Raw genomic sequence first — 26258 nt, 5'->3', positions numbered from 1 at the left:
GCACTCGGTGTGTTTCCTGAAAACTAGTTTGTATGCCAAGATCATATTCTTGCGAAGTTAATGTTCGTAAAGCAAAAACTTTGTGAGCTAAAGCATTCGTAAACCAAGGTATCACTGTATTTACAAATCGTTTTCAACCTATGTTGAACGAAATTCAGGACAAAGACAAGATATTTATCATTCAAACTGAGACACTTTATTGTAATGTGGCAAATAATCATAGAGAACCGTGCAAGGATGCTCATCTCACACCAATTTGGAACTAGCGGGTGAATTGATTGAGTCTAAAAGGAGCTTTTGTGAATTGACATTTGTCATTCACAAGCAAAGATGGGGCAAGATTCACCTCTGTGAACAACTGAGAACGTTTTAAAACATAGTAAAAATGTACTGAAAATGTGTTGGGCATCATGAAGCATAAAATACGACAACGGAGACCACGGAATGTTGAACAGCTGAAGCTATGCATCAAGCAAAAGAATGTGAAAATTCCAATTGGAAAGATTCCATTATTTTTGTCCTCGGTTCCCAAACATTGGATGAATGTTGTTAAAAGTAAAGGTGACGTAACACAGCGGTATTCATGAGTCTATCCCAGCTTTTTTTAGAACAGGTTACACATTATTTGTTCAGTTTGAACATTAGATATCTTTCCTTTGTGGCATTTCTAATAAAATATAGGGCAAATATGATTCACAAATCGTTTGTATTCTGTTTCTTGTTTATATTGAAAAACAATAGATTCCATTGGGATTGGGTCTGCAGGATAATGTGGTTGTAATTACACATTTGCCTACAGAAAATCATGTTGATAGAAAGTAAAAGAAATGGCAAAACAATCCAGGCATGAAATCATCCGAATGGAAAAGTCTTTTCATGACGGGGTTTTATTCTGCTAATGTACCATATGTTCAGGATGCACTCCCATGCTTTTGTAGATCTCCTTGAGGATAAGCAAAGCTGTGTCTTCAGACTCCCTACAAAACGCATATTGAATATGAATTATTCATTGGATGCAGGCAGAAATTGTATATATAAATGTTACAAATATTGCATTTTTTTACAAATTTAAAACATCCTCTTGAAATTAGCTCATTCAGGGGGTGCAGTCGCTGTCTTATAAAAATTAGTCACTGCTCACACTTATAGACACAAAGTGTGGGGATGCTTGCATGTGGTGCATGCAGCGGACGCACTGCCAAACCCCAGAATTAAAGTGTCCTTGAGAGTTTTGAAAGGCGCTTAGAAATAAAATGTATTGTTATTACTATTAGTGCTATTATTACTATTACTACTACTATTACTACTACTACTGCTACTATTACTAATACCATTACTACTACCCTTACAAAGACCATTACTAATACCATTACTACCATTATTGCCATTATTACAATTACTACCACTACTACCATTACTACTATTACAACTACTATTACTAATACCATTACTAATACCACCATTCTTACCATTACAACTATTATTGCTATTACTAATATTATTACTACTATTACTGCTACTATTACTAATACCATTACTAATACCATTACGGATACCATTACTAATACCATTACTACTACTACAATTACTACCATTACTACCATTATTGCCATTATTACAATTACGACCACTACTACCATTATTACTATTATTACTATTACTACTACTATTACTAATACAATTACAAATACCATTACTACCATTACTACTATTATTACTACTATTACTAATACAATTACAAATACCATTACTACCATTACTACTATTATTACTACTATTACTAATACAATTACAAATACCATTACTACTACCATTACTACCATTACTACTATGATTACGTCTTTTTTTCCTTCCGGCTTTTCCCTCAAAGGGTTGCCACAGCGAATCAGTGTCCTCCATCTTCAGAGATTTTATTCGCATGTTTGTTTTGGCCAAGCTTTTACGTCGGATGCCCTTCCTGACACAACCCAGGCTTATCCGGGCTTGGGACAGGCACAAGAAGACTTATTACTATTATTATTACTATTACTCTTACTACTATTACTATTATTACTACTATTACTATTATTACTATTATTACTACTATTACTACTATTACTCCTATAACTATTACCACTATTATTATTACTATTAGTATTACTACTATTATTATTACTACTAGTATTATTACTACTATTATTACTATTACTATTATTGCTACTACTATTATTATTATTATTATTATTATTATTATTATTACTATTACTATTACTACTATTACTACTATTACTATTATTACTACTATTACTACTATTACTCCTATTACTATTACCACTGTTATTATTACGACTATTAGTACTACTACTATTATTATTACTACTAGTATTATTACTACTATTATTACTATTAGTATTATTACTATTAGTATTATTACTATTATTGCTACTATTATTATTATTATTATTATTATTATTATCATCATCAGTGTTATTATTATTATTATTTGGATAAAAAAGCTGCGTACCAGTAGCACAGATGACTCTGTAGGGCGAACAAATACTCATTGAAACTCTCAATGGGCTTCTCCTGCAGGACAAAGTCGATCCGATTCCCTCCGTTCAGCATCCCGATCCTGACCTCGGGCTCTTCTTCTTTGGGTGGTTCGGGGATCTCTGGGTTTTTATGTTCTGAAACTAAAACAGGGCATTAATATTACAAAAAAAATCCCATGTATGCAGTTGGGTATCTCTGAAAGAGAGAGAAATACTGTACTCACGATCTTGCGCTCTTTTCTCCTGCTCTTCAATCTGATTGGCCACCATAGCCAATTCTGCCTGAAGTTGTGCAGAGGAGGTGTGGGCGCGAGCAAAATCATTGAGTGTCTGCCATGCGCTCCTCAACGAACTGATAAAACCTTGCTTCAGGTCCGAGCCCATTCTGGAGAGACTCTCTTTTAGCTCTAAAACACCAAAGATACATTACAAAAGGGTAACTTACTGTGCCCAAAAACAACAGAATTTCAGGATTAAAAATGTCCAACACATTTGACTCGATTGGTTAATTCACCGCCATTCCTGAATTTATTCGGGAATTGAAAAGTATGACGTAGAGCGCCATTCCCAAATTTTTCGGGTTTTGTTTTTTCTTGCTGGGGTGCTGATAAAGTCCTGGTCAGACAAAGTGGCAGCATTTGCCTGTGTTATCGCATTTGTCAATGTTATCGCCTTGTTACAGCGTCAGCTACTGTTAAAGCGCAGAGCGTCGATGCGTATGTGGAACTGTCGCGGCTTGGAATTGAAGTGGATTTATGTGGGACAGGAGTTGCGAGACAATCTTTTTCGTCAATGGATGCTACAGCTTCATGTTTGCTTTCAACATTAAGCATGTAGCAGACGTGCACATTTCACCATGATGTCCCTGATCCACTGGTGAAAAGGACGCTTTGATCCTCTAGTCTTTCATATAGAACTGCTTCATGTAACAAAGAGGGTGCAGAAAGTGATTTAAATTGAATGACTGTGTCTAAGTGTAGTTATATTATTTTGTTCTTTTGACTTCAAGATGGCGCCGCTAGAGTGGCTGGCTTTCCAGCAGCTCCTGTATTTTGTTGTTGTTTTTGTTACTTTTTCCTTTCCTTTACTCTTCCTTGCATCACTTTGCTGCTGTGAAATGTAAATTTGTCCACTGAGAGACTAATAATGGCTAATCCAATCCAATCTAATATAAATGAATATGTATGTATTCTATTGTACTATTTTGTACAGCCGCCCCCATTTCAAGCCCATATGACTTAGGAGTTAACTATTTATTTAGGATGAAAGAAGAGAGTCAAAGATTTCTTACGCTGAATTGAATGTTTATGTGGTCCTAAAACTCAATATTCTGTGGGTCCTTGAATTTGAGTGAAAATGACAAAAACTCTGGCACTGCAGTGGACGCATTTTTGCACATCATCTGGCAGTGAATGAGTTAAAATGTCCAATGCAAGCAAGTGTTTTTCCTTACCAAGATGCAGCCTTTTCCTTCCTTTGTGATGGGGTATCAAAACAGGCTTCAATTCCAAGTCTGGTATTATCATGGGCTCGATCCGATAAGCCACTGGGTCCAACTGAAACAGAGGACAAGACAGCAATGGGTCAGACAAGAGGACTGATGCCACATCGGAATGTACTTGCCTGCTTTGGACATAATTCTGTCCACATCAACTTTCTTATGCAGGCTGAAAAACCACCAGAGGCACTATGATCAATAATTGTACAGTTATTTAAAGGACAACCGAAGTCACTTTTTTGTTTTTTAACTGACACCAGAAAAAAAAACGTTTTATAGCATCTAAAATACCCAAAACATGCAGTATGATATTTTTAGTGAAATGCAAAACACCAATAAAAATGACTTAAAGTGTCCAAAATCTGCAAAAAAATGACCTGCGAATTGGGCATATTCAGAAAGTCCCGCCCCCATTTCGTGACATCACGCCAAGACGTCTTGCATTGCTTGTGAATCAAAACAATGGCTTCAGATTCGGAGAATATACCTTCTTGTTACACATCCAGTTATGAATATGATTCAAATAGTCCTGATGAGCAAAGCATACATGTTTGCAATCGATTAAAGAATTTATTCCGTGCCATTTTGAGGCAACATTGGGGGACAATCTCTCACAAAAACAAGAGGCACAAAATGGCGACCAGCTCCGGTGAGGAATGAATCAGCCCGTTTCCTTAGGCTGATATATTCCTTTCATGGAATTTGCCTCCCTCTGCTGGCGGCTTTTGGGTGTAAGACATGGTTAAAAAAAAAAAACAGTACAGCAAAATACATTGACGTGATGGAAAGACGCTACAATGTGTCTTTTTTCACTCAGGGGCATTCCTGTAGTGACGTCACGTACGGACTCGTCACCAACTCAAAAACAAGACTTCCTGAATGTTCAGCGCGAGTCTTAAAACGTAAAATATAAGCTATATGCTGTGGAATCTTATTAAAATACGCCCAGTAGAAGTCATTTGAAGCCATTTTACAAATTATGGACACAACTTGTCCGGAGACGTCGGTTGTCCTTTAAGCCATGCATCTTTGACCTGAAAAAAGTTGTTTTCTGCAAAAGCTGAAATACTTTGGGAAAGAATAAGAAACCTTCGACTCTCTTCTTTCATCAGAAAAAAATAGGAAATAAGGAAATGCTGCCCCCTGGTGGAAGTGAAAAAAAATCGCCATAGGTCTGGCCAGTGCTTTATTGGCACCCCAGCAAGAAAATCTGAACCCCGAACCAATTCGGGAATGCTGCTCCATGTCAAATTTTCAATTCCCAAATTAAATTGTGAATGGCAGTGAATGAGTTAAGGGCAGACATCACATTTGGAGAAATAAATTGATTAAACAATTCAATTGATTAATCTCCAAGCCTGTCTTTTTAATCATTTAGAACCAACTACACAATGAGAAGGAAAGCCTACCGGATGGTAAATATTGAAGAATCCTTTACAAGTTGGCAGTTGATAGTCTTCTTCAATCTTCTCCAGGCCCCTGACAGTCAAGAACATGCCAATTGGAGAACCCAAGGCAAAGAAATTCACTAGGCTAAAGTCGAGGTTGTGGTAGACTACTGACACCTGAGAAGCAAAGCATGAGGTATGAACTCTCACATTTTCAACAACCAATCAAAAACGAGATTTTTTTGTGTGCGTGTGTGTGCGTTAACGACATGACCGGACGTACTTGTCCAGTTCCAACTTCAAAGTAGTTGTAGTCGACGTGGATGGAGGAGACGCCTGCCGGTAAATTCTTGTCAGGACTGGTCTCAGCAGCTTGAGCCGGCTCTCCAGCTTTACTGACCTCCTGCACCTCAGCTTCTTTCTCCTGATCAGTACACAAAGTACACAAAAGTCGGTCATCTATTTATTTCAAGATGTCAATTTTTCGGCAAAACCAATTTGACAGACTTGCCTGTTTCGTGACTCTTTCTTTGACAAATTTAGCGATTTTCTTCCTGGGCCCAAGAGGAATTCCCATCTCTTTTAAGTCCTCGATTGTACACATGAGCTAAAAGACATAAATCAGCAAATTCAGATCAAAAACACCACTTGATCATCGCAAAAATGAATATCACTGAGAACGATGGAAAGGTTTCTTCAGCCATCATCTGTACGGAAGGTGTCGGACGTTTCGCTCCTCATCCGAAGAGCTCCGTCAGCGAACTAGTGTTGTGCTGGTAACTCTGGTCCTATATATATCCCTAATTGACAGAGGTGGTGGTGCCAGACTTCGGCTCTGGTAGGTCTTTGCACTAGGGTTGGGGGAGCAGTGTTCTGTCTTACCTTGAATGTTCCATGCCTGGTTCTGATTACCCCATTAACTCTGGTATCGCCTCATCAGCATGACTAAGCCTATGTGGTAACGACCTAAGAAGTCTGTTGTTAGCATGCTTAAAATTAAATCTCAGGAACTGAGCTTCAGGGAGTTACCAGCACAACTTTAGTTTTCTGACGAAGCTCTTCGGATGAGAAGCGAAACGTCAGACACCTTCAAAGAAGTACAGATTAATGGCAGACTGACATACAGATTAATGGACCACTCCTGTACGACTGAGAGCCGACACAGACGTATCACTGAGAACAACATACATGTAATTTGAGCAAAGTCGTGATTTCAGAAGAGCATATCAAATTTACAGCACTTCACAACAATCAGTACCAAAGAACCGCTCCTGATTCCTGATCTAGACAAAATACTTTTTTTCACACTGAGAGCAAAGGACAATTTAGTCTTCAATATGGATGTTTTTGAAATGGAAAAGGAAGCAGGAATATGCAAACAAAAGCACAGAGCGCACCTTGCAAACTGTAAACAGATCCTCAGCTGAGCTTTAAAACCCAAAGCACTGTTGTAAACACAAAAATTACAAAAGGCCAATTCTGTTTGAAGCGCTTATAAATGAAATGTATTATTATTATATTAGTATTAGTAGTATTAGTATTAGTATTAGTAGTATTAGTATTAGTATTAGTATTAGTATTAGTATTAGTATTAGTACAGTGAAACCTCAACTTACGAACTTAATTGGTTCCCAGAGAGAGTGTGTAAGGCGAAAAGTGTGTATCTCAAAAAACATTTTCCCATCGGAAACCATTAAAATGGAAATAATCCGTTCCCGGGTTTCCATAAAATATATTTTTCAACTTTTACACTACATTGTATCATAAAGTCACATTATTTACATTTGTGATGGTCATATATGGCTTGATGGAATGGCGTTGGAGGTAGAAGGTCAAAGGGAATTTCTGTTTAGAAAGAGAGGTGCATTACAAGAGGACTGTAATGGAAGGAGAGTCACCTTCCATAAGGACTGTTGGTAACTTAACCTCTGGTGCTGTTAGGTCGTGTGCTTCCGCCGAAGATCACTCCGCCAGCCGTGGTGGGTGTGTATTATGAAAATAGTGCTTATTATAAGGTTTGATTTTCATAAATTTGACGTTTGTAAGACAAAAAGTTTGTAAATTGAGGTGTTTGTAAGTTGAGGTCTCACTGTATTAGTATTAGTATTAGTATTAGTATTAGTAGTATTAGTAGTATTTAGTAGTAGTAGTAGTAGTATTTAGTAGTAGTAGTGGTGGTAGTAGTAGTAGTATTATTATGTCAGTAAATCGCGCTTTCCTTGACCTTCTCATACTGTATTTAATCTTCACTTACAAAAGATTCAATGTCAATCTTTTCCTGGTCAAAGGTGTTCTTGTACTCAGACAGTCCGAGATGTTCCAGCACAGCGGAAAGGTCCTCTGGTTCCTCCTCTTTGGGCTCCTCCTCGGCAGCTGGAAGGGCAACGGCTGGTGCAACCGGCGCTGCTACCTAGTTTTCAGAGGGAAACCTTTTTTTTTAACTTCTTCGAAGCATGTTTGCTAACCTCGATGGATACAGAATTAAAATGGCATTCACCTGTTGCGCTCCTCCATTAATGGCTGGCACCGCCGCAGGGGTGATTTCAGTCTTTTGATTTGACAGCAGGTCAAAGAGTATAAGGGACCCTGCAAGGACAATATCAATTTTAACTCATTCGCTGCCATTCCTGAATTTGTGCCGGTAAAGCGCTGGTCAGACCTCTGGCAATATATTCACCCTTCCATAAGTCAACTGTTGTTAAAGCGCTAAATAAATCAATATTATGTATTGTATTTTGTACAGCCGCCCCCATTTCAAGCTCAGATGACTCCAGATCCATAAAACTTAGGAATTAACTATTTTTTTTCAGATGAAAGAAGAGAGTCTAAGGCTTCTTACGCTGAATTGAATGTTTATTTTGTCCTAAATGTCACTGCCATTCACAAATTTATTCAGGAATTGAAACTATGACATGAGTGACATCCCCCAGGTTTTTTTCATGCTTGGGTGCAGGTAAAGCGCTGGTCAGACCTCTGGCAATGTTTTTTTTTTTTTTCCCCTTCCACAAGGGGCGAGCATTTCCCATTTTATTATTTATCAATTTTATTGCTTTATTCCATGTTTACATAGCGCTTTAAACCAATATGTATGTATTGCATTGTATTTTTGAACAACCCCCCTCATTTCAAGCTCCTAACACTCCACACCCATTTAACTTATGAATTAACAATTTTTTTTCTGATGAAAGAAGAGAGTCTAAGGTTTCTTACGCTGCATTGAATATTTATGTAGTCCTAAAACTCAATATTCTGTGTGAATTTGAGGGAAAATGACAAAAACCCTGGCACTGGAGTGGATACATTTTTGCATATCATCTGGCAGTGAATGAATTAATGAAACAAAGCATGAGGAAACAAGAAAGACATTAGCCGGTGTTTAAAAAAAACTGCTCAAAGAATCCTTCAGTTAACTGTGCCAACACAGTTTCTACATATTTTTAAGAAAGCTTAAGCATTGTCCTATGTACCCTCAATCGCCCTCCCACCCCAAAAAAAAAGTTCATTACCCAAGCTGTGCCCGGCGACAGATATTGCTCCTTTGTAATCAGGGTTTCTCTTCATGAACAAGGCATGAAGTCTGTTAATCTCTGAGGAAACCGTGTCCATGATGGTCTGGCAGTATGTCGGGCTGTTGTAGAAGAGTACATCTAACAAGGTCTCATTTGTAAAGTGACGTAATCGTCCCGTGCTGGGCAAGGTGATTTTCTTTATCCTCCTGCAAAGAGAAATGAAAATGTTGTAGAGTAAAATTACAGACGTGCACTTTTAGTTTTTTAATCTTAGCTATATTGTATGGCACAGCATTTCAGGGATGTAAAGTCTACTCACCTGTCCACCCCTGTGGCATCGCCATGGAGGGCCGTGTGCCAATGGACAGGCAGGAACTCCACTCGACTGATGGTGTGATCGTCCAAGGGTTTTTTAAAGTGACTCTGCAGCAGTTTCAGAGACACGCTGCGGTAGTCGTCCACTGAGAGAAAAGTGATTTGGATTTATCATACACATGAAAAGTCAGCCTTTTAAAATGTCCACATTTTGAAGGGGTATGATTTTTTTTTTCATTCAGCTAGGTGTCAAAATGAATCGATTAATCAACAATTCATTGTTTGAGCGTTGAACACAAATACCGTATTTTCTACACTATAAGGCGCACCTAAAAGAAATGATTTTTTTCAAAAGCTGACCATGCGCCTCATAATCCGGTTCGCCATATGTATGGAAAACGTTTTAAAATATGTCATTAATTGAAGGTGCCCTTTATAATGCGCTGCACCTTATGTATGGAAAAGCTTTTTAAATATGTCATTCGTTAAAGGTGCGCCTCATATTACAGAAAATTCGGTAATTTACTGAAAATAGTCAAATTCCTCTCATTTCAACCAATGAACAGTAAATATGTGGTTTCTGTAGTTTTACAAGAAAGCAGATTGGTTATCCTTTGGGATAAATCAAAATTATATTTTAATACAGTAAAGTCTCGTTATATCAATATTCTCGGGAGTCGGAAAAAATATCGATATAACCGGACTATCGATATATCCGATCCTGCGGCATGTAAATGTTCTCCTTGCGTTCATAGAAATAGTATCGTAATAAGCAAGTACTATCTATATGACCGATATCGATATAATGAGACTTTACTGTATTCCAAAATAATTATTATTTTTAGTCTTACTATGACTAACCTGTAATTAAGATGCAATTGTATGCAAAGTTTTCCCATAAGTGTACATTGAACTAGTAGCCCATCACATTAATCAAGAAGTACAATACAGTGAGTCCAATCCGCTCCCATTTGTGTGATACCGTTGTTTATCTGATTTTGCTTAATTATTAATCAATACCAAATATACAACAATTATCTGTTACTGTACATCAATAAAACCAAAAAAATACAGAGCATTCTAATGCAAAATACATTTAGATATAATTATTTGTGTCACCAATGGAACAATCAAATTAACATCTGCGTGCAGTTAATTTTACTACATGAATGAATTTTTTTACACATTTTGGTGCATAACTCGGCTGACAAATTACATGCATGAACCTAAAAAAAAACATATTCTGAAAGGAAACTCAATGACTGCTAACTAAACTGATACTGTGTGCCGTACTTCCTGTCCAAACAATGTTTGCATAAATATGTATTTATGATTATTTCCTGTATATGATAGTTATCCATGTTAAGCGCTTTGTTACAGGCAAACCTGTTGTTAAATCGCTACATAAATCAATATGTATTGTATTGTATTGTATTGTATTGTATTGTATTGCAAATAACCCATTAAATAATATATGTAGATGCAACTATCATTTTAGGGGGGTGTGATGAAGACAACCAAGAGGCTGCACAAATCCTGGCATCAACTCACCACACTCAACAATGCTTCGAAACCTCAGGTCACACACGGGACCGATTCCATGAACCATGAACACAAGATGGTCCACTTTGGGGAGCTCACCTGGAAAAAGGTGCAGAGAATGGATTTGCACCGTCACGGCAATCATTTGGTCATAGTGCATTAACTTATTCACTGCCATTCATGAATTTATTCAAGAATTGAAAATATGAAAGAGCGCCATTCCCAAATTTGTTCAGGTTTTGATTTTTCTTGTTTGGTAGCTGATAAGCGCTGGCAATGGCTTCTAGCAATGTTTTTCCATTCCACAAGGGGGCAGCATTTCCCTTTTTTTCCCATGTTACCGCTTTATTCAAGCTTCAGCTGTTGTTAGAGGGCTATATAAACCGATATGCATGTATTGCATTGTACTTTGGACAGACGCCCTCATTTCAAGCTCATATAACTCCAGATCTATATAATTTAGGAATTAACTTTTTTTTCTGATGAAGAGAGTCTAATGTTTCTTACGCTGCATTGAATGTTGATGTAGTCCTAAAACTTGATATTATGTGGGTCCTTGAATTCGAGTGACAATGACAAAAAACCTGGCACTGGAGTCGACACATTTTTGCACGTCTGGCAGTGAATGAGTTAAAAGGTATTATTGTCTGCTTATATTGACAGAGCTGGTCCTTTCCCTATCATGCTTTAAAAAAAGTATTTCTTCTTGTGCTAAAATTAAGGAACTAGAATTTCCTTGAATCGAAAAAAAAAAAGCTGGACTCTACAATTTAGTTTTATTTTCATAGCCACACTTACACTGAAATTTTTATAAATTAAAATTATTTTATGAGTCTAGGATTTTGGTTTCACCCTGTGATCTTTCTCATTCACCTCATAAGCATCTTCTTGAAGACGCAGAACTACTCAATAAAAAAACATGCAGGAACTACAGAGCATGTGAAAAGTCTGCTGAGTAGTGGATCTTGATTACCGTCAGGGACTTGATCGTGGTCATCATCAATCCCTCTCTTCACCACTCTGGGCCTCGTCTGTCCATCCTGATTGGTCCCCCACTCATCAGGCATAGAGGTGGGCTGGAACTGTACTATCACCTACAGAGACAACAAATATTTTGTCCTCATCATATTATATATCACATATATATTACATATATATACATATTATATCATATTGTCTCTATGCTGTCATATTATGTTATTTTGTTTTTTTTTGTCTTTTGACTTCAAGACGGCGCCGCGAGAGTGGCTGCCTTTCCAGCAGCTCATGTATTTTGTTTTTCTACTTTCATTCCTTTCATCACTTTGCTGCTGTGAAATGTAAATTTCTCCACTGTGAGACTAATAAAAGCAAATCCAATCCAATCCAATCAAATCATGGTAGTCACTTCAACCGATTCTCATAGTTCACACAACTTTTCTAAGGTCCAGGATGACAAAAAAATTGTGTTTCAACCATTTTTCCAATTTTGAAGAGGTATGTACGTTTAAGCGCTGATCAGACTTTTAGTAGGTTTTACCTTTGGATTATGCATGACAATGGTTTCTCCAGAAGGGAACTCCAGTCTACGGTGCCATTGGTTGGTAGATACAGCTTTCTTATATTCTGTCTGAGGAAATAAAAATGTGAAGGAAATATACATCATTCATGATGAACATAAATGAACACACACATTTGCACAATTGAGGCAATGAACCCCAAAAGCTAACAGATTTTTTTTTTTGATTATTTAATCTCAAATGTAGTTTTGCTTTTTTTTAATTGGTGTATAATCTGTTTCACATCATGTGTATTTCAATCCATCAGTTACATTAAAGTAAACTTTTTTTATGTGAATATTGATCCTGAAAAGGAAACTTATGGGTAACCATTTATTATTGGAAATTATTGGAAACTCCAAATGTGACTTAAAGGACAACCGACGTCACTTTTTTGTTTTTTAACTGACACCAGAAAAACGTTTTATAGCATCTAAAATACCCAAAACAGGCAGTATGATATTTTTAGTGAAAGGCAAAACACCAATAAAAATGACTTAAAGTGTCCAAAATCTGCAAAAAAAATTGAGCTGCGAATTGGGCATTTTCAGAAAGTCCCGCCCCCATTTTGTGACATCACACCAAGATGTCTTGCCTTGCTGAAGAATCAAAACAATGGCTTCAGATTCGGAGAATATGCTTTCTTGTTACACATCCAGTTATGAATATGATTCAAATAGTCCTGATGAGCAAAGCATACATGTTTGCAATCGATTAAAGAATTTATTTGGGCCATTTTGAGGCAACATTTGGGGGGCAATCTCTCACAAAAAAAGAGGCGCAAAATGGCGACCAGCTCCGGTGAGGAATGAATCAACCCGTTTCCACGAGCTGATATATTCCTTCCATGGAATTTGCCTCCCTCTGCTGGCGGCTTTTGGGTGTAAGACATGGTTAAAAAAAAAAAAAACAGTACAGCAAAATACATTGACGTGATGGAAAGACGCTACAATGCGTCTTTTTTACGGTGAGGAGGCGGTCCTTTTCTGATGTCACGTACGGACTCGTCACCAACTCAAAAACAAGACTTCCTGAATGTTCAGCGCGAGTCTTAAAACGTAAAATATAGCTATATGCTGTGGAATCTTATTAAAATATGCCCAGTAGAAGTCATTTGAAGCCATTTTACAAATTATGGACACAACTTGTCCGGAGACGTCGGTTGTCCTTTAAACAGTAATGATTTTTAGCTAGCTCCAGTCAAATGAACTTGGATGACAAACCTCTAGTTTGTCGCTGAATTCCTCAGAGTAAGGGATGAAGCGACTATCCGTATCTCCTTTGTAAAACCAGGTGCAGCGGCGAACCTCTGAATCCTCCTCTTCCCAATAGACCGCTGATCGCATGCGATCATACAAATGCACGTCAAACCGGCCTCCGTCTGTACGTATGATCACATTTTCTGGGTCGGGTTGAACTAGAGAAATAAAACAGTGCACATTTTAAATCTATGACTTGTTACTTGATTGACTATATTAAAATGAATGTTAATAAGGGATTTTCATGGAAAATTATAGTGCAGGTAGTACCAGAATTAAAAGTCTCCTCAAGCTGGAGGGAGTCGATGATGCTGAAAGGAAGCCAAACATTTTTGGATTCCACTAGCTTGCAATAGAACCAGTGTGGCTGAATAGGCTCATAAACGTTGTAGTTGTACTGCAGCATGGGGCCAGCAGGCACAACTGCACCAGTAGGGTTGGCTAGAAGAGGTGGTGGTGGTGCCTGCACGTGACCGGGAGGAGGCTAAGTGGAACATGATAGAAAATGTTCTTTTTATTATTTGTATAATAGTTACCTCCAGGTTCGCAAATGCGCAGTCACTGATTAAGTTTACCTTTGTGAATGTGGGTCCGGACAGTGGGAACGATTGCGACCCCGAGGTGACAGAGTAGGGATTGTATTGTGATGTGTGGCTTTGCGGCAGGACCTCTGGAGCTGGAATATAAGGACTGGCTTTGCTGCTGGTGGCAGTGTGTCGATAGGGATTATGACTCTGTGGTTGGATCTGCGGAGGTGGTGTGGTCATTGTACTAGGGGGAGGAGTGTGGCGCCCCATTGGGCTGTGAAACGCTGTACTGCTGAAGACAGGAGAAGTAGTGTTCAACTGTGAGTTGGGAGGCATCTGAGGGGCCACGTTAGCGCTATTTGAAACAGATGACGTGACAGCACACAAGGCTGCTTCTGCTGCTGATGATGGGGGTAGGCATGATGGTTGGCCAATAGAAGCAAACGGGTCAGTGCTGGTTCCTGGATTAGAAAAGTAGCTAAAGGTAGAAGGAGCTTGTACAGTCTCAGAAGTCTGACCCAGAAAGCTGTCTTCCTCGCCAACTTCGGTAGAATCATCTGATGGATATCATAGAGCACATTTAAAGCATAAACTGGTTTGTGTACGCTTTGCATAAAACATGACAGTTTAAAATTAAATATATGACAGTGTTCCTAATTCACAGACCAATTTAATTCTGTTAACAAACAAAACTGTATGTAAATAAATTAGTGAAATTTGGTATCGGGAACACTATAACACTCGTCAAAGAATCTCATCGCAACATACAGTAAACACAAGAACTCACAATGATTAACGTCAAATGAACTGTCCATGTCAATGAGCTCAAAATAAATTACATGCAAATTGAGGCTACGCTGACAGACAAATACAACCTGACGATATTCAGCATTATTTTCATTCTGGTTTCTCAAACGTGTGCAGTAAAGACGTCCCAACCGGAAGTCTGCTAACGAGTTAGCTTGTATGTTCATGTTTCGGCTACCGGTATTTCTTCTTACCTCCCGACAACACCGCAGGACCAGACGCCTGACTCACTGGCATGAAGGGCAAATTGAAGTTAAACTCAGGAGCCCCACTAAATAATAAATTTGCACCGGGGTTAGGAACATTATTGTTTTTTCTATCTGCCATTTTCTCAAAATTACACGTAGCCACTACCGGAGTAGGCAGGCAGTCTGGGCATGATGCGTTCAAGTCTCATGGGAAGAAAGAGACACTCCGTTTATAAAATAATAATAATAATAATAATAATAATAATAATAATAATAATAATAATAATTTATCAATCTATCTTTTTACATTTTCTGTAGAATGTAAAAAAAGCGTTAGTCTAATATTGTGAGTCGATAGCGGTGTTTTAAGACATTTGTTTAGTGTTTCACGTCATGTAACAACTGTAAATACCAATGTTTTTAATGATATCGCGATACAGTTTACGGGATTCTGAATTAAAATGAATGCGTCATCCCTAAACGGATTCGCCTGCGACAAGGACGTGAACGATGTTAATGACATTACAGTACAGCCATTCTTCTTCAACAATAACAACTTCCGTATCAAATAGAGATTTCCTAAAATTGCACGTTGTAGGTTGGTTTAGAGAGAAGATCACGTTCCGTTTCACTACATATTTAGGCGGGTAGTATTCTTTACTCAGTGGTAATTGTGTCTTTATGTATGTCTTTTTATAATCTTAATATTTAGTTAATGCTTTTCTCACAATATTTAGACTTGTGTCGCTACAAAAATAGCATGAAACAGACAAAACAACAACCAAATCCACAAGTGTCCGCTGCACTGCTTTAGCAGCGGTAGGTCTTTATACTTAAAACAAACGTACTCCTGCCATCACCCAGTGACGTTTGTTTCCCGCCCTGGCTTCTTCTGCCATCCTGTCACAACTCAATTCAAGTTAGTAACTTATTTTACCTAGTTGAATTCACATACACTACATCGAAATTGTGTCTATGGCAACAATGCCTTCCACACTTGACTGGATTGACAACCCACTGGATGTTATCGAGGCGATGTTTGGTAAGACCCCCCACACTAATTTCTATTCAACATTAAAGCTCAGCGTGTGAGTGTAGCTGGTTAGCTTGGGAGCCATTATCTATCTACTCGTGTGGTTTTCTTTCGATTCATCGGAGGCTGCAAACAGCCCGCTTTCCGTTACTTAAATAGGAAACACCGCTTCACATCGGTTGCCGTAACGCTCCCTGAGTTTTGTGGAAGAAACGTGACGGTTCTCAAGTTTGGACCTTTGTCCACCCGTACACACGAATTGACAAGATGGAACACATAAAAATGAGCGTTCTGGTTCACGGAGACCCTCAAACCGTCCGCTTTAAAAATGTAGTTGTTGCTAAGAATCAATTTGACGCGCGTTGATTTAATATAATTTTGTCACAAGGATTCTTCTGAGCAAAAAAATCCCAATATGACACCATATTTGGGATTTATTTAAAAATTACTTACATACCGAGCTCCAGTTATTATGAATTGTTTGATATGCACTTGTCTTTCATACCTCGACCCATGTATCTGATCAAAATTTGTAACATAAGCGTTCTGTGGTTCGTTTTTCAGCTGAATCTCAGAACAACCCGAATTCTGGTTGGGAGGCGAAAGTGGTAGAATTCTTCAAAGGTCATTTAAATGAAAAGGATGCTCATACCTGGGTAACATTGAGAATAATCATACACTTGTCACAGTATACATTGTCCTGAAAATATTAATGTATTCATATTGTTTAAGGTTCCATCAATGAATGACATTCCACTGCACTACCTCAAGCCTGACAGCCTGGTCAAGTTCCGATGTTTAATTCAGGACATGTTTGATCCAGAGTTTTACATGGGAATGTATGAAACTCTCGATGCAACATCACAAGCTAAAGTGAGCTTCCCCAATTCCTTTCTGAGTCAGCCTTTGCTGTTTTATTAATAATAGTAATACATCTCATAAGCGCCTTTCAAAACTGTAATTAAAAAAAAAGCACAATTTATGGATGTAATTTTAATTCTGTGATCCCGCAATACTTTTACTCACCCTTATCATACAGTTAGAATGTAATATCGGCTACTCTCAATATATTAATTACTGTTTATTATGCTGTCTCACCAATACCAGGTGTTAAGGTGTGGAAAGTACAAAGATGTGACGGAATTTGGGGTAAGTCCATCATGCTTCGGTCATGCCAGATCCTCAATGTCCCAACTCGCTGACTCATGTTTAAATCCGTAGGTGGATTTTAACTCCAAAAACATTGTGACTTCCGAAAGACAAACGTTCTACTGTGTACCTGTTCCCGGGGAAAACACTTGGGTGAAAGATATATCCTAACCTTGTCTGAATCATTGAGCGCAATGAAACAAAAAAATGCACTACTGTTAACTACTTTCCCTTAACTCCGTTGCACTGTTATGCTGCCTCGAACCAAGCGAGAGTGCTGCCATCCACATCATACGCGCCCAACAGACAAAAGCGCAGCTATGAAGATGATGACATGGATGGCGTTGATGCTCAGCCACAGAAACAAAGGGAACCTAATGCAGGTATGAGAATAATATTACCGACTACATTTTTTGGGTTGATCACGATGTCATGACCTATTACCAGAAATGTCACACTGTAGACAGCTATCAGGCATGCTACAAATTGTATATTCTGATTATTTACTGCCTTGTATCAAAAATCGGCTTTGTCACTAGTCACCGTTGAGTTACAAATAATTTGAGAACTAAGCCGTGTTGCCTGATATGAAATCTGAAGCTCTCTTATCTGCAGGTCTTCAGATTCCACCAGACCAACACTGCAAGGGTGACGCGCAGCGGCAAGAGGCGGAAGTTGCTCTGAACTACACGGCGTCCGCCTCGCATCTTGACCTCAACTTTCCTCTCCCAGATGAGAAAGGCCCATCTTGCTTAATCAAGGTATACAATCCGTCTGTGTTGAACTGAAGCGTGCGTGAGGCCACAAGCTAACGTGTGCTTACGGCAGGTCTACGAGAACTGGGAGAGCTTCAAACTGAACGACACCATAGAAGTCTATGGAATCCTTTCAGTTAGTCCTGCTCTCGGTGCTTTGGCAGAAGACAAGTAAGACGTTCATCGGAGTAGTTTTGCTGCTTTAAAAATGGTGCCCTGGATATCTGTCGTTGATGCTTTGTACATCCATACAGGGATGCGTCGTCGTCACTCATCGACGATTCAATGGAGACAGCTGAGGAGCAGAGAGTCCACAGCCCACCTGCGTCACTGGTTCCTCGTCTCCACATGCTCTACGCTAAACCGCTGGCACAAAACAACCCTTTGCTGCCTTGTGCCACCTTGCAAAACAATCAGACCTGTGAGTAAAATCCTTGTCTGTGGTCCATGATCTTAACTGTGACATGCTTTTTCTCAAATTGAATCTGTATTAAACATGCCGGTGTATGTACTGCAGCTTTCTTTCCACACATAAAACATACAGACGCTCTCATACTTACAAACATTCAAGTTACGAACAACGCTACATACGAACATTTTTGTCGTAACATATGTCGTATTCTCTCCAGTTGCACACGAGCATATCTTTATAGAGCAGGGGTGTCAAAGTCATTTTTTGCCGCGGGCCACATTGTAGTTATTGTTTCCTCTCAAGGGCCGTTATGAATTTGGGGAACCCATTAGAATGTTTAAATCCCTTCAAATATTACATATAGAGCACACAGCAAATTAATGAATAACTCGTTTTCAAATCTGAAGTCAAGAATAATGACTTTTATTGTGGTTGCCATCCAAAAATATGAAATTTTGGCTCAGATGTTAGCAATCATCATGGAATTTAACAAGTTTGATTTGCTTTCGCGGGCCGAAAAAAATGATGTGGCGGGCCGGATTTGGCCCGCGGGCCTTGACTTTGACACCTGTGTTATAGAGTATATATTTTATTAAATGTTTATTTTTCAGTACAAACCAATACAGGTTACTTATACAAGCCTTAAAATACTTATATAAATCTTAAACATACTCATATAAGCCTTAAACATACATTCCATACAAAATATAGCACTGAAGCAACTTACGAACAAATTTACCTTATGATCGACCCATTCTGCGCTTATCTTGTTGGTAACTTGGGGAGCGTCTGTATTACTCATATAATAATAATAATAATAATAATTAATAATGCATTACATTTTCAGCGCCTTTCAAAGCTCTCAAGGACTCTTTACAGACACAGACAAGCATAGGTACTATAATTAATAAAATACAATCCCAAATAGAATGCAATAAATAAAATACAATTTTAAATAGAAACAACAGAGAGAGCTACACAGAAAATGCAATTTAAAATAGGTGGGTTTTGACATGGGACTTGTCATTAAAATTGAGAATGGAATGTCAATCAAACTTGAGAATGGAATGTCAATCAAACTTTTATCATAGCACTTGCACACTGCAAGAATCAAGACAAGAGAAAATCCTACTGGACCCTCCGCACCCTGCTCACCACCTTTTCCACTCAACATTTAAATAGCTTCTTTCCCCTAGCCATGAACTCTCTAAAGAGTAACCGAAATATAACTGTATAGTGCCTCTACATACTTAGCCAATAAAGATGAATCAGATTTTGATTCTGATACTAGTAATTGAAAAAAATCATTTTCAATCAATAATGTATGTCTAGTATTAACTTTGGATTGTGCTCTCTAGTTTTGTCTTCAACCTTGAGTGAGATGGCGTCAGTCAGAGAGGACTTCCTTGCATATCTAACTCGTGTCCTTCTGGGAGATTCTCTGGCTGCCGAGTACCTCATCCTGCATCTAATTTCCAGCGTGTATGTATCACGTATATGCGTTGTTACTTGCCTGCAAGTCACAGAATCAAGTTTTATTTAAATGCTTTTATTTTGTAGGTATGCCAGACGAGATGTGCTACCACTGGGGAAGTTTACACTCAACCTGAGTGGATGTCCCATTATCTCCTCATACACGGAACGTCTCTACAAAGTTATTCAGCAACTTGTTCCTTCTGTGAGTAAAATGCAAGATTTCTTTGATTCGGGTGTCTCGTACCTGATGTCGTCTCTCAATGAATTCATTGAGCTCATCAATGTTCAATAAGATAAACTTTAGTGTCTTAGTTTTTGCTTATTGTGAGATGAAGACATTAAAAATTGGTTCCATTTCAAAAGAGAAGTGCTTATTTGACTGTGGACATAATAATCAGTGGTGGGCCGTCAGGCCCTGCAAGGCCTTCTCTGCTGGCCTAAAAAAAATCTGAATCACAGACTAATGTGAATTATATTTTGTTCGTGAAATCTTATGAAATAATTCCAAATTGTCTTACAGCTTTCTTTCATTGCTTTTCCCTTGTTGTGCAGGTTCCAGGTGTGTGTTTTCGTATTTAAGCATTTAACCAATCACATTTCAGCTATCATTTATTACCAGGGTTAGATATTTACCTGGATGCCTTCACAATCAGTTCTGCAGGCCCTGTAGCATAAAAATCAATGTTGATGAAACTGTTGCTTTAACCAATCAGAGTTGGCAATTCGGTGCCTGCTCAAAGGCGCTGGCAACGTTAAAGCTTTTACAAATTATGATTTGCTAGTCACATGATTGGCTAGTGATCAGAGCATACTGGCCAGTGCTAGCACATTGTATCTGTACAATACAATACATATTGATTTATATAGCGCTGCAACAAACCGATTAACATGGATAACGATCATATACAGGTAGCGAGTTGCATAAGCAAATATATTGCTGTCGATTTAATAGCGGTTTTGTCAACCCAAAATGGCTGAAGTAGAATAAATGGATTCGGTTTGCAGATATACAGTTAAAGCCATTTTCAAGATATACTTTTCAAGAATAGATGGACATCATTAAGAAAAGTAGGACAGCTCCGAAGCTAGCAAAAATAGCAAATGATCTTGCAATTATATGAGGTTAACATAAATCCACACGTTCAAAGTAAAAATTCGAACATTTTAATAACAGTATTTCTTAAGTTTCTTCAAGTCACATGTTATTTCCTGGCCAGCAGCACCCTCTAGTGGACGTGTAGTAATATCACACCACATGCAGCTGTGGAGTGAGTCAGACATAGCACTACTGAAGGCCTAGGAGTAACACTGACACTGATGATGATAATAATAATAATGATAATAATCAAGTGGCAGATAATGTGCTTAGTTGGTCGTAAATCTTTATATTGTTCAGACAAAATTATTTCTGAAAAGACGACATGTGACTTGTGTCCACCTCACCCCTCTTGTCCTCACACATTGTAGTCATTCTATCTGGGCATGAGCCTTCACAATATGAATCAGATGCATATGGTGCCAAAGAAAGACTACTTGGCCAACCGGCTGGTGAGCGGAGTCTTGCAGCTAGCCCATAACACTTCCCTTTTCCTCGATGAAACCCAACTGGAGCAAGGACAACTGGACACCACAGGTTGAAACGTGCACATGCGGCGAGAGTTCCATTTCAGCTTGCGAGCTGAGATTTGACACTAACGATGCTACCTATGTGTGTGTGATGTAATAGGTGTGCGCAACGTCACAGCTTTGGGGAATGTGATCTCGTGGCAGAAGGTGGATTATGACTTTAACTACCACCAGATGGAATTCCCGTGCAATATTAACGTGCTGGTAGCATCGGAAGGACGCTCTCTGCTGCCGGTGAGGACATGCAGCCACGCAGATAATAATATAATAATAATAAATTTCATTTCTTAGCGCCTTTCAAAACTCTCAAGGTCACTTTACAGTCACAGGATGAAGTTTTCTTGTGGGTGAGCAGCGGCAGCCGCACCGTGCCAGCATTCGCTCAACCCGGAATCTAATAGATAACTGATAGCTAGCTAGTTAGATAGCAAATAGATAGCTAGGTAGCCAGCCAGCTAGTTAGATCGAACAACAATTCTGACGGCGGAAAAAATCATTGGTACCGCCCTACCCACTCTCGAGGACTTGCACACGGCAAGAATCCAAACTAGGGTGCGGAAAATCATACTGGACCCTCCGCACCCTGCCCACCACCTTTTCCAGGTACTCCCCTCAGGCAGGCGCTACCGATCCATGCGCACCAAATCCAGCAGACATTTAAACAGCTTCTTCCCCCAAGCCAATAACTCTTTGAATGGTAGCCCAAATTGAACTGTATAGTGCGTCTTTGCAATTTTTTTTGATGATGATACTAGTGCAGCGTGTTCGACCGGAAACAAATTCCTTGTGTGTTCTACATACTTGGCAATAAAAATGATTCTGATTCTTATATAGCGAATACTAGTTAGCAAATAGATAGCTAGTGAGGTAGCCAGCCAGCCAGCTAGTTAGATAGCAAAATGATAGCTAGCTAGGTAACCAGCTAATAGATAGCTAACAGCCAATAGCTAGCTAGATAGCTAATATGTTTCCCGACTCAATTAGCCAGCTAGCCAGCCATATAGGTATCAGATCTCACTTTACCACCTAGTCTCTCCCCTACTAGGCCTGAGAGGTGTTAGGTTTCCGCTAGCCTCCCCTGAGACTTGATCATGTCTAACGCTGGCGGTTGTTTCCAACCAGTATCACACTGCTGTCTCAGCTGCCATTGGCTGGAGGCAGAAACCCCCCCTCCAATTTGGAGGGGGGGCTTTAGCGTGGGGCTCATTTTGTTGTGACCAGGGCTAAGGAATGCGCTGTGTGCTATTCCTGTGTGCTGGGGATGTTATGTTGCCATGGCGGCAACTGTGTGTGTTGTGCCACAGGAACTATCCAGAGAGAGGTGTCAGTCTGGAGGGAAGGGCAGCGCACTGTAAACAACCCCGAGAGTTGGCCTTATAATAATAATAATAATAATAATAATAATAATAATACATTTGATTTCTAAGCGCCTTTCAAAACTCTCAAGGTCACTTTACAGTCATTGGATCAGTTTTTCAGTTGGTGAGCAGCGGCAGCCACACGCGCCAGCGTTCACTCAACCCGGAAGTAACTCAAATAGATTAAAAAAAAAACTAGCTAGCCAATCGATGGTCAAAAGATACCTAGCGAGATAGCCAGCCAGTTAGATAGTGAATAGATCGCTAGCTAGATAGATAGGCAGCCAGATAGCAAATAGCTAGCTAATGATGATAATAATAAAAAATAATACATTTCATTTATAAGCACCTTTCAAAAAAAACTAGCTAGCTAGCTACTAGATAGCCAACTAGCTAGCTACTAGATAGCCAACTAGCTAGCTAGCTACTAGATAGCTAGCTACTAGATAGCCAGCTAGTTAGCTACTAGATAGCCAGCCAAGCTAGATAGCCAACTAGCTAGCTACTAGATAGCCAGCTAGCTAGCTACCAGATAGCCAGCTAGCTATCTACTAGCTAACTAGCTACTAGATAGCCAGCTAGCTAGCTGACTACTAGATAGCCAGCTAGCTACTAGATAGCTTAGGTCCGCTTGTTTGCATTGCGAGTGAATGCCGGTCAAGCTTTGCGCCTTTTGATGGTGTAACGTCATATAATAAGAGACCTTAGCATTCCAACACATGGAATTGAAACAGTGTCAAGTATTGACCATCTTTCTTTCTTAAACCCAACAGTCAGACTGTCAGATCCACCTGAAACCTCAAGTAGGTCCAGACCACGTGGATGAATATCTAACGAGCATCCCCATAAATGCGCAAACATCGTCACAGTTCAACAAGTTCCGACTCTATCTCAGTGTAGCCCGGCAACTGGACTACAGTATCTCAGATGATGTGACCAAGGTGAGATCTTTTTCGACTGTTTTTATCTTTTACAGATAACTAGGTAGGGGTTAATATACAGGTAACATCCGACTTAGGACCGAGTTCCGTTCCAACCAAGCGGTCGTAAGTCGAAATGGTCGTAAGTTGAAATCCATTCAAAATGTTGAATAGAGACTCGGAGGCTAAATGACACGCAAACTGGTGACATCACACCAGGCCACAGTAGGCCAAAATTGTCCTACTGGCCTGCTAGCACGTTGCGGTGCCAGGCGTGGGATAAAAAATTTACAAAATAGGGTCTGGAGGTCATGGTTGTAAGTCGAGCTGGTCGTAAGTCGGGTGTTACCTGTATTGCACCACCAGTTAAGACAATTCTGTTTAAATTGTTTATTTTCTTGTTGTCCTCAGTCAGTCGAGGATGATTTTGTAGACATGAGGAAGGACGATCCTCAAAGTATAAGTGCTGAGGACCTGCATCGAATGCTTATTGTCGCAAGGTGGGTTCTCGATTATCAGTATTTTCTTTAAAAAAATATAGGGATTATTACCTTTTAAAGTTGAGAATTCCAAATATGAAAAAATACAATTTTAATACAACAATGTATTTGGTTGCATGCAGTGTTTCCCAATTAGTATTCCGTAAACCACGGGTGTCAAAGTCAAGGCCCGTGGGCCAAATCCGGCCCGTCACATCATTTTTTTCGGCCCGCGAAAGCAAATCAAACTTGTGAAATTCCATGATGCTTGCTAAAATCCAAACCCAAAATTTCATATTTTTGGATGTAAAGCACAATAACAGTCATTATTCTTGACTTCACATTTGAAAACGAGTTATTCACTAATTTGTTGTGCGCTCTATATGTAGTATGTATAGGGGATTAAACATTCTAATGGCTTCCCCAAATTCATAACGGCCCTCGAGGGGAAAACATAACTACAATGTGGCCCACGGCAAAAAAATGACTTTGACACCCCTGACGTAAACGATGTGTTCAATTAGAAATGACAAAATGTCACTTTATTGGCCTGAAAATGATTTATATTTACAAATTATCTATCTTTGTTCAACTTTCTATACCAGCAATACATATTGACAGCCAAAACAATGAAATCTTCCACTAAGTTGAGGAAGGTACATGATTAATCACATTCTGTGAAATGTTTGTATGTCATATTCCCAAACATAAAATATCTCCATTGGGAAATACAGTGAGACCTCGGTTACGAACATTTCGGTTTACGGACGTTAAATTTATGAAAATTTTACCTTGGCATACGAACTTTTTTCATACACGGAGCTGCCTCAATGAGTAATGTGTCGTTCGCGAACGATCCCGTTCTTCTAACAACAAAATTGCAGCTGACTGTTTTTGTCCTCTATTCCCCGCCCCCAGTCTTTGGTTAAAGGCACGTGATTGGTCAAGAACACAGCATCGAGGGGGTTGGGTTAAACATGAAACAGACAGGCAGACGACAGTGAGTTTCAACTTGAATCGTTCAAAGGCAGAGTGTAGACTGCAAGGTTAAAATATCCCATCAATCAGGCTCCACAAACAACCCGCACAAGCCATCTGTACACTTGATGCAAAAAGCTATCAACCCAGCTAAACAGAACACAATTGATGAGGAACTAGATAAAATTATCACAGAGAAAGCACCTGCAGGGGATCATTCCTCAAGATGGTGAAAGAAGGCTACGTTCCTCATCAAGTGTTTAATGCTGATGAAACCGGCCACTCCATTCCATCAAGCCATCAACGACTTTCACAAAGGTAAATAAAACGACTTTATTATGCTGTACAGTTTATTTTTTTAAATTATAATACCATAGCACATTTATTATACATAAAATAAGGTATATTGTGTGTAGTTTTAAGGCTTATTTAGTTGAAAATTATGTTTTATAGTGAGCTGGGAACGGATTATTCTCATTTTAATGGTTTCCTATGGGAAATAAATTTTTGGGATACACACTTTTCCCCTTAGACACTCTGTCTGGGAACCAATTAAGTTCGTAAGCCAAGGTATCGCTGTACTGTAACGCACCGCAATGGTGCGACAGGGTACAATTAATCCAGTCTCTGTTGTCAGGTTACTGTCTCTGAGCCTGGGACACACGTCTTTATCCAGAGACATCTGGCTGAGGGCCAAACACATGGAGATTCAAAGATGTTGTCGAATGGAGCAGCACAAGAGCGTCAATGGAAATGAGCCGTGATTACTGTCATTTCTTGTTCTCCTTTTGACACTTAAGGTTTAGCATCAAAATGTGTCTCGTTTCATTTATGTTCACGTGCATTGCTGCGTCATGACATGCCAGCAGCTAACACCTGAATACCTGTGCACAGTTTTTCATGTTTATATTTGTTTACAAATGTAAATAAAGTTCTAGGAAATTTGTTCCAGCGTTTGTTTTCCCTTTGT

The 26258-nt window shown here is 39.1% G+C and overlaps 2 protein-coding genes across 2 annotated transcripts; one reads left to right on the top strand and one right to left on the bottom strand.

Annotated features, from left to right (window-relative positions):
- Positions 1 to 173: 173 nt before the first annotated feature.
- Positions 174 to 15280, bottom strand: sec23ip (SEC23 interacting protein). Its single transcript, XM_089011736.1, has 18 exons — positions 15109 to 15280; positions 14156 to 14664; positions 13851 to 14043; positions 13545 to 13738; positions 12303 to 12392; positions 11757 to 11877; positions 10793 to 10882; positions 9246 to 9387; positions 8924 to 9132; positions 7915 to 8003; positions 7672 to 7827; positions 5929 to 6024; positions 5701 to 5841; positions 5439 to 5594; positions 3985 to 4087; positions 2756 to 2938; positions 2504 to 2672; positions 174 to 977 (listed from the first exon to the last, which is right to left on the bottom strand). The coding sequence occupies exons 1-18, from the start codon at positions 15239 to 15241 to the stop codon at positions 896 to 898; spliced, it is 2856 nt and encodes a 951-aa protein (XP_088867862.1). The 5' UTR covers positions 15242 to 15280; the 3' UTR covers positions 174 to 895.
- Positions 15281 to 15970: 690 nt separating this feature from the next.
- mcmbp (minichromosome maintenance complex binding protein) lies at positions 15971 to 26234 on the top strand. Its single transcript, XM_089012027.1, has 16 exons — positions 15971 to 16144; positions 16700 to 16791; positions 16868 to 17008; positions 17243 to 17284; positions 17357 to 17446; positions 17532 to 17667; positions 17900 to 18045; positions 18113 to 18210; positions 18294 to 18460; positions 19810 to 19933; positions 20012 to 20129; positions 21395 to 21560; positions 21654 to 21787; positions 23685 to 23852; positions 24243 to 24331; positions 25926 to 26234. Exons 1-16 carry the CDS (start codon positions 16078 to 16080, stop codon positions 26050 to 26052), a joined length of 1905 nt encoding a protein of 634 aa, XP_088868153.1. The 5' UTR covers positions 15971 to 16077; the 3' UTR covers positions 26053 to 26234.
- Positions 26235 to 26258: the final 24 nt, after the last annotated feature.

Source organism: Hippocampus bargibanti, linkage group LG13 (assembly GCF_051943395.1).
Source record: "Hippocampus bargibanti isolate YZ-2025 linkage group LG13, ASM5194339v1, whole genome shotgun sequence".
NCBI classification, from domain to species: domain Eukaryota; kingdom Metazoa; phylum Chordata; class Actinopteri; order Syngnathiformes; family Syngnathidae; genus Hippocampus; species Hippocampus bargibanti.
This window is presented reverse-complemented; position numbering and strand designations above follow the sequence as displayed.

Excerpts from the sequence above, each read along its gene's own strand:
- sec23ip (XM_089011736.1), bottom strand. The coding sequence starts at position 15,241 with ATGGCAGATAGAAAAAACAATAATGTTCCTAACCCCGGTGCAAATTTA. Across the intron at positions 8,004-8,923 it reads TGTCGCCGGGCACAGCTTGG|GGTCCCTTATACTCTTTGAC; the intron begins GTAATGAACTTT and ends TTGTCCTTGCAG. Across the intron at positions 4,088-5,438 it reads TCTTCAATATTTACCATCCG|TTGGACCCAGTGGCTTATCG; the intron begins GTAGGCTTTCCT and ends CCTCTGTTTCAG.
- mcmbp (XM_089012027.1), top strand. The coding sequence starts at position 16,078 with ATGGCAACAATGCCTTCCACACTTGACTGGATTGACAACCCACTGGAT. Across the intron at positions 17,285-17,356 it reads AAGATGTGACGGAATTTGGG|GTGGATTTTAACTCCAAAAA; the intron begins GTAAGTCCATCA and ends TTAAATCCGTAG. Across the intron at positions 19,934-20,011 it reads CTGCATCTAATTTCCAGCGT|GTATGCCAGACGAGATGTGC; the intron begins GTATGTATCACG and ends TTTATTTTGTAG.